The sequence below is a fragment of the Fusarium sambucinum genome, chromosome IV, assembly GCF_050947815.1.
Source record: "Fusarium sambucinum isolate potato_lamoka chromosome IV, whole genome shotgun sequence".
In the NCBI taxonomy this organism is placed as follows: domain Eukaryota; kingdom Fungi; phylum Ascomycota; class Sordariomycetes; order Hypocreales; family Nectriaceae; genus Fusarium; species Fusarium sambucinum.
In genome coordinates this window covers 4,742,617-4,751,367 of record NC_139291.1, presented here as the reverse complement: position 1 = coordinate 4,751,367, position 8,751 = coordinate 4,742,617, and the positions used below count along the sequence as shown (strand labels likewise).

At 47.9% G+C, this 8,751-nt stretch overlaps 1 protein-coding gene across 1 annotated transcript; it reads right to left on the bottom strand.

Moving 5' to 3' along the window:
* Nucleotides 1-2,819: 2,819 nt before the first annotated feature.
* FSST1_001602 (sterol-sensing domain of SREBP cleavage-activation-domain-containing protein) lies at nt 2,820-6,367 on the bottom strand (the record flags this gene model as incomplete). Its single annotated transcript, XM_083227510.1, has 2 exons — nt 2,820-6,204; nt 6,336-6,367. The coding sequence occupies 2 exons, from the start codon at nt 6,365-6,367 to the stop codon at nt 2,820-2,822; spliced, it is 3,417 nt and encodes a 1,138-aa protein (XP_083091784.1).
* Nucleotides 6,368-8,751: the final 2,384 nt, after the last annotated feature.

The window sequence follows — 8,751 nt, the reverse complement described above, 5'->3', positions numbered from 1 at the left end:
CCGAACAAGGAAACTGTTTGCAACCAATTGAGTTATTTCGAGTTCAGAGGCGAGCAACAAACGAAGGCGCATGCGCATGAACGACCAAGAAGCCAGTGGTGATCAACTGCTTCAGCGTGCAACGACGGCGAATAAGACGCAGGTGAAGAAACGCGAAATTGCAATTCTAGTGCCAAGGACCGCAAGACTACAGGCAGAACGCTCAATAGCAAACGAAAGACTAGCAGCAGGAAACAGACGCAATGCTGGCGACACCGAAGAGCATGACGGAGAAACGACAGGATGGCAGGCTCGTCTGAAAGTTGTTATACGGCCGGCCAGTCGCGCGCGCTGTCGAATATGGGACCGGATTGATGCACCTCCAGGTTCAGCGAATGACAAGGGCAGGCGGTGAGCGGAGAGGTCTAACAAGACGGTCAGTGGGCTATCGACTAGGGTTCTCTTCAAGAGCAGGTCTGTGAGATGGCCTACCAAGCTAGACCAGGGGACCCTGAACCCAAATCAGACACCTGGAGCTGACCAGGGTAGGGGATCTAGTCTGATCGGGGGACCTTGTTTGAAGATGGTGATGAGAGATGACTGACGGGTATTTGCAGCGTAAATAGTCGACTGTTTGTTGATTTGTTTAACAACGTAGTCAGTGTTTGGTGACTGGCCCAATTGACTCGATTGTGACGGTTTTTGTTGCGTTGCAGGGGTAAACAGAGCTCACTTGCGCCAAGTCGATTAATTTCAAGATATCGCAGTGCTATTTTTGTCTTTGAAGATTGAAGTCGCCGAAAGAATATTTGCTTAATATCAAATTAGTCGAGTCCAGTCCGTGGTAGCACGACTAAAGATTAATGAGTTCAAGTCTCTTGAGACTACATGAAAAGAAAAGAAAAAAAGAAAAAAAGAATAAGAGATACGCGCCTCACGAGGGTTAATCAACGCGGCACAACGCGAGCACGTTCCGGGAAGCTTGACCTTGATCGTGGGCAAATCTAAAAAGATGAAAAATAATAACACAGACCCAACCAATAAATCAATAGAATAATCGAAATGGGAAAAGGTGCAAAGAGGCGGCGGGGCAGGGATTTCGAGGAGGTTGGGTAATCTAAAGGGTGAGGAAGAAGAAAAGAAGGTCAAAGGGAAAAAGAAATATCAAGCAAGCATGACAACGTCAGGTGGAAATGAGTTGGGCTCTTTCTCATGGAAGCTGAAAGACATGCATAAGAAGTTTTCTTAAACACCTTCTTTCCTCTTGTCTTTTGAACTCGACATTTCCATACCTGGGATATTTCCTAATCAGGTCTTTTCATTGCGAGTTCTCGTTACCTATCCCTAGGTACTTGCGCAACATCCGCTTCATTTAGTATCACTTGCAAGTTATAGCAGTGTCCAAGGCCAACGTCGACATTTGTTAACAAACTTGACTACAATTCACAACGTCCCTACAGTTGAACTGTGTAATGCCTAACGGGCATCAACGGTCAGCCCGATCCAAGGAGTATGCTCGGCGACGAATGAACATGACCCTACAAGATAGACTGGTGCACACGAATAAGTTCAATAGTGAGACAGACACTTTTAGTCAGTCCTTCAAACCAGAGACATCTGGATGGAGACTTTCCCAAGACCAGACCCGCAGATTTTAATTGTCAGCGTCCCATCACTCGTCGAAGCCACCTAGAATGATTTCATGCATATCATTGACAAGCTTTCTACTTTGACAGCTTGCAACTATGAGGTAATGCGACCCTCTCATAACTTGCTTTACTATAGTGTCTATACAACTTTTGTGTCAGGCTTCAATGCAGCACAAAAACTCTTGTGCTTATTGCCCAACATGCAACACAGCCAGATTTCTGACTGCGCACTTTGGAAAAACTGAAAACTCATCCATTCACTGATGACACTAAATTCAACATTAACCATCATCCGATTACTCCAGTTCAAGGTCCTAGTTTGCGATAGTGTCTGATCCGCAGACCCCCAGTCGTCGTTTACCCTGGACTCCCCAGCCTCCTGGATTATCTCTCCCTCAACCATCAACCTCGTATCTTCCATTCAATCATCATCTGTCCAACATCGCGGGTGGCCTCTGTTCATGCGACCTCCCTCTTGAACACGTAGCTTCCACATAATCCAATAGTTCTACCTATTCATACCTCATCCTAGTGTGTCTCCGTTCAGCCCTGAATATTGGGACTTGACTTACACGCAATGTGCCCCATACTATGCTCGCCTGAAGCCCCAGCCTCTTCAGTTTTGGTGGTATCCTACTTCACGTCACTCCTTTACCTCTCTCTTTCTGCCCCGCCCCGACCAGCTTGACCAAGGCAGATGGTCGGACCAGCGGTGAGCTTCTTGGTTGGTTCTTCCAGATTCCCGGGTCACTCTCCATCTTTGGCGCACTAGAGTCTTTGGCATCATTACGTATTGTCATTTTCGTCTCAAGGTCTGTATCCAAATCGGAAGCTGATTTGAAACGAGTATGCCGCGTCTTGATGCTCCTGTGGAAGAATATGAAACCATAGCATGTTAGGACTAAAGTACTCCTTCTGCACCTTCCTAAGTACGTATTGTATGAATGCACATATTGAACAAACGATTCGATTTCCAACCATATATGCTGTGTACGCCGGCCTGTTTCTATACCGATGCCATTCACTCCCTTTAAATGTGCCCCCAGTCGAGAACCCCTGATACAGGTATACAAAAAAAGACACCATTTTGCGCCTCTACCCAAAACCCGTCAAGATGCATCCAGAACCTATATCATTGCATCGAGCTAAACGCCAAACATTCCCAGATAATGACGTTTCCTCGTCCAGTAATTAGCTCCAAGCCCTGGGTCGCACCAATGCCCCTGGCTTTCGACGTCTACTTCCAACGTTCAAGTGCTCGGAATCGTTGTCTGTCGTACTGCTGTCGAAACGTTCGTGCCCACCGACAGTAACCAGTTTCACCACGTTACCAAAACTGAAGGCGATTGACCGCTGGCCCACTCGCACCACAGGGCCGAGATCTGTCACGATCAAATGTCCTGCTCTTTCATCGGCTTGGAATAGTGGCCGTGTCTCGTCAGTTCTCAAGAGGCCACTCTGCGGAGCGCTCCAGATCTCCCAGCGTCCAAAGAGGTCTCGCCCTGGTTCTTTGCGTGGTGATCGGTGCCGAAGACCTTCTGTTTTCCGTCGCCCGTTGGTCTGGGCGTCGAGAGCCCTGTTTGACTTTTGTCGTATGCCCACAACACTACCATCAGACAAAACACTCCATGAGCCAGGGTTTTGTACATTCTTCTTCGTCTCCTTAGTAGATTCCCAGGCACACCATCCGCTACTGGATGGTGTCGCGGAATTTTGGTAATAGATCATGTCGTGATCATCAAGAGGGGCAAATGTCTGCACTACACAATCCCCTGTCTCTGCGCTAGTATAACACAAGGTCAACCAGGCGAGCCCATCGGTTCCTAGCCGTGACGACGAGTGACTAAAGAATGCACTCTGCAAGGAACGCGGCGCCATCCGCTCGGTCAAAAATGTATGTACGAGACTGTAATCTTCCATGTTGACAAGATGAACTCGGATGGCCCCAGCGATCAGGAACAGACCCAATGAAGCGAGAGGAACCACTTGATGAACTTCGTCATGTTCAGTTCCCTCCAGCTCAACACTTTGAGAGTTCCAAGATAGTGTTTCCTTGGTTGCCGCATGAACACAGCCTCGTCGAGATGCGGTAATGATGGCAAGTAATGGAGATGCCTGCTTGCTTCCTATTACAGTCATGGGATCAGTATTGCGGTCAAGATTCAATCGTAGGTGATCCTTACGCTTCCCTATCAAGGGCCGCACGCAGGTCAATGGGCTTCGACATATGCCATAGTCGGCTCCTTCTCCCGCGTCTGGTATGTATTCGGTCAATGTTCCATTGCGACGCACTAGTATTAGCCTAGGAATGTCGCGTCTTGGCTCGGAAGAGCCAAAGAAGAAGGCTTCTGTTTTCTGACCCTCAAGGTTAACAGACATCGAAGGCCCCCAGGTATTCTCTTTGAGATTCCACAGGGCTATTTTGTAACGAGACAATATAGCCAACCATTTTGAGTTGTCATTGATGGTCATGGCTAGAACCGGAAACAAGGCATCCTCGAACTCCTCGCCTTTGGCGATTGTGTAGTGCAGACTGGCAGATTTGGCGTCCCAGACCCGGATTGCACGGTCCAGGCCAACTGAGACAATTCGACCATCAGGCGTAGCTGTCAGCATCGTTATATCAAGGTCATGACCTCCATGGAAAGACTTGACGTCCAATGTAGGATCAGTATCTGAGTGTCGATCATCGTCGTCAGTTTCGTCTTCCCACAAAAGAAAGCTTGTCAATAATCGAAGACCGGCAATGACTACCATAATAATGACGACGAATCGGGTGAGTTGGTGGTTGATAAAGTCGTAAAGTGCTGGGAGTAGAGTTGGTTCCTTGTAGTGAGGCATACGATCGGAGCCCTTCATGACGAATACAACGGGCTCATAGACCCTCGCAACGTAGCTATGGGCTGTAGGTTTGATGATGCTGATAATCTCCTGAGCTGTCTCGTGATCTTGTAATCTCAGCCAGGATTTTGGGCTTCTCGCTTGGTGAATTGAGTCCAGTGATGTTTGTGGCGAGCTGCTATTCTCTAGCGCACCATGACCCTGATATAAGTGCTTAAAAAGGTTGACAATCGCGGCAGCTTCAAAGAAGTGCCACTGGGCGATGAATATAAAGCCAAGCATGATAACAGTGCCTGCTATTCGTGTTGACAGAGTCGCTTTGCCTTGGAGAACGAGCTCCCATGTTCCTCGTGGCTTGAAATCGGATTCTCCACGGTAATGGCGTATTGAAGCTTTTGCAAGCGCATCACTGAGCTCTGTACGTCGGACGTCAACGCTGAGGACGGACAAGAAGAAGGTTGAGAGGTAAAAAAGGTCAAAGCCAATCGCAACGGCTACAAACATGCAGAAAGCTGAAACACCGGGGGATACCCAGCGAGAGAGCAGCAACAGAAGAAAGACATTTTGCAGTGAGCTAGTGATGGCTGTATGAGCAGTCTCTCCAAAAGCCTGACCAATACGGTTGCTTGTCGAGTCTTCGGCGGGAGCAATGATAACGGCGTTGATGAGTCTAAAAATGTTCTCAAGGCTCATGGAGAGGACAACTAATGGATAAGCCGCTCTGGGAATCCGTGACAAATCCAGTCTGAAGATGGCGCAAACGGTGAAGCTGGACATGACGGAGAAAGCGATCTGGGATATAACAGTGATGATGAGACCAAACTTGGACTTGAAAGCCCGCAATTTAGACAAACTCATGAGGAAATAGATGGCGGTCAACCCATATGCGACAGCTAGAATGGCCGTATCTTGACTTGATATAGGACGAAACTGAAATTCGTAGAGTTGGCTCATGGTAGATCGGCCATCGGGTGGGTAGATATCCCATTTGCTGGACACCTTGTCTGGAAGCAATGCGGCTTTTCTCTCCCATTGTTTGCCCACTGGCGAGTCCCGTAGGTAGATCAATGTGATAACAAGAGCATCGGCAGCGACGATACGTCTTTCTTCGAACCTTTTCCCACTGAAAACGATGGAATGTCTAAGGGTGACGTTGACCGAGGTGGACTGAGTCTTTTTGTCGTTGACGGTTGTCAGGATAGCATGATCAGCCAGGATATTCTCCTCCATGCAATCCCAGTACTGTAGTGGTGAGTGAAAGAACCAGGACTGATTGTTCAAACCATTAATGGCATGGAAAGCATCTCGTTGACTTGTTGAAAGATCAGTACCGGATTCAGGTAAAGAGCGAGCAACGTTTCGGGCCCGGATGGGACTGAAGTTCTCAGTGGTCCCTAGTAGCTCATTCTGCAACTCGAGAGCAGAGACGAGTAAATCCTGCTTCAGTGCCTGCATGTAGCTACCGTGAACCCAGATAGAGCGCATCATGACATCTGGGCGGATGGTTGCGCCGTAAGGCAGCGGCTGAGCGACAGTCCAAGCATGGTGTGGTAGGTTGGATGCGCCATTGACGTAGTCACTTGTGAAGAGGTAGGGGATGGGATAGATTAGTATGGTAGCCACGACTACCGAGACAAGGAGAGTCGCGACAACATGGCTGGCAGCATATGATCCATATCGATATAGAGCACGACGGACAGGGTGAGTAGGTGCTAGGACCGGAGCTTCCGTTGTTCTGCGATGGGATGTGAGTTAAGATGGACGACGGGGCGGGGAGCGGAGCGGAGAGCGGGACGGAAGGACGGGGACGGGGACGGGGACGGGGACGGGGATAGGGACGGTATGAGTCGGGCAAATAAGACTGACCCTCGGAGTGGGTACAGGAAGTACCAAATCATGAGGACGGATGGTGAGATTTGAGTCGGTTATTGTTCCATATGCGAATATGTAAGAGCGAAAGTGAAGGGTTGAGTTGGTTGAAGGTGAAGCAAGAGAATGAGCTTAAGCTTTAGAATGTCTTGACTTGACTGGCGTGACATGGGCAAGAATGGCTTTTCGAAATATGGATATTACTGGCAGTGGTTCGACCAAGGCGGGCAGCGCCGCCCGAGAAGAACAGGCGATGCTGAACAGAGCAAGCAAGGTTGAAGTAAGTTCAGGACCTTAGCAGCGACCAGAGCGCGTTGAGGCTCGTGTTAGCGATTACCACAAGCGTATATTGTCGTCAGATCGGATCAGACAGGTTAGACCTGGCCAGATCAGATGCAACTCAGATCAGGTCACGAGACTTTGACCAAGCTGGGCGCTTGAAGTTGGGAGGACAAGGTCAAACCCCCGGAATTGGGACTAACGGTATGGCTTTCAAATGTTGACTCGTACTTTGTACAATGGAAGAGGTAAATACAATACAGACGAGGAAATAATATGTATGAGGCGATGAATGTTGGGGTTGATGAAGGACGTGGAAAAAAGAACCGACGCTACGGAAAGTGGGAAAGAAATGGCATGTAAAACCAGGTAAAACCACCTAAACCCAACCGTGTCTGTACCTACCTAAAATCGAAGCTATGACAACAAGGCGCGATTCTAGTTTACCAAGCAGATGCCCTGGATCTCAAGTCCAAATCCAGGTTAAAGTCAAAGTTTAAAGTCGAAAAATCTGACGGGCTGCCTTGATGTGGGGTTTTGAGGAATTGTACTGCAGTCGAAGAATGAATGCCTCTGGCAAGACAAAAGCAACGAGATCAGACACTCAATTGGGAATTGGTAAAATGAATGTCCCGACAAGTTTGGGTATGGGATGGGACAAGTATTCCGGGAATGGAAAGCAAAAGGGAGATCAGATCAACAAAGCCGCTAAGGGCTGCCTCTTACCGTTTCCATTAGCAGGAGAGGCCCGTGTACGAACGAGAACAAGGTCAAGGTTAACAACATGTTTCTTACTCTTACGTTTTAGGGAGGAGGGAACTCAATTCACCCGTAGAAGTACACAAGTCTCCTGACTTGAACAACATATTACCGAAGATATCACTCGCTGCTGCATATGCATCGGTAGTGGGTGAAAAGATCAGCTTCTTTGGAATGATCAAAAGAAAACATGGCCCAGGAACCTGGCACTGAACCAGGTTTGCAGCGTCTTCCGTCTCCCCCGAGTCCCCCCCCGAAGGGTTAGCTGCAGCTCCACTGTACATCCGTCCCATCTCAGATCGGCTCCCGTCCATCTCACTTCCTCCCAATTTAGCCTGTGATACTTTGTGGTTACACAATATCAATTTGGGCGTCAACCAGTCTTACCTTGCAGTGCAGAGCTCAGTATTGGTCACTCACCAGCTAAACGTTCGCATCCATCTCGAATCTTTTACGAACTGCGTTTGTGACCCCTTGAAGCAAGGAGCTGCACCCGATGCCACCCTTTCGTCCTGTTCTGGAAACCACTTCAAACCCATGTCCTTGCTATCCGTCTAAGCTTCGAAGCTCACAAAAGCAAGTCTTCATCATGAACGCCTCAATTTGTTTCAATCTCACATGTCATTAGCCTACAAATCACTGAAGCACTGACAAAAATGTCTTTCAACTCCTTGTTAGGCCATGCCGTTGCCATGTGGTTCCCATTCCAGATGTTCCAGCTCTTCCAGCCTTGGTCGGCAAGGGTTGAAAGTTGCAAGTACCACTGTGCATGATTAGTTCCCAGCGCAAGACATGGCGTTTATTTATCCAGCCTCAGCAGTCATTGTGTCTTACATCGTAGCTCAGTGCACTACCATCTTGGAGAGCACGCAGTCTGTGGTTCCGTGGCAGCAGCTATTGCTTATTGTTTCATTTTACCAAGTTGTGTGTTTAACACGAAGGAATGGCAAATGCTTTGCTAACTCCTGTCGTAGTTTATTGTACAGAGTAGATTTCTCAAGTTGAAGTTTTCGCAGTGCAAATGGTGTTCGTCAATTGCCATTTTCCAAAGTTGAAGAGAAAGCTAGATCTTCTTAAGCATTGGATCATAGCATGAACAAGGCGCTTCAGAAAGGATAAAATATCTTCAAGATATCTGCAAGACTGGATCTCTTGTTATTCTACATCGTTTTAATTCTAAAACTATGGCGTGAAACAATACGTTGAAACTCCTATTGCAGTATGTCTTTTGTTTCGATGGATAGGCCATTAATCTATGGGGTTTGTATGGTCAATTTTCTGTCCACTCACTATTAGGTATCGCCTCACTCCACTATCAAAACGCCCAATCCCAACTTCACTCAAAATACCGGCACATATTAACTGAGCAAAGCAA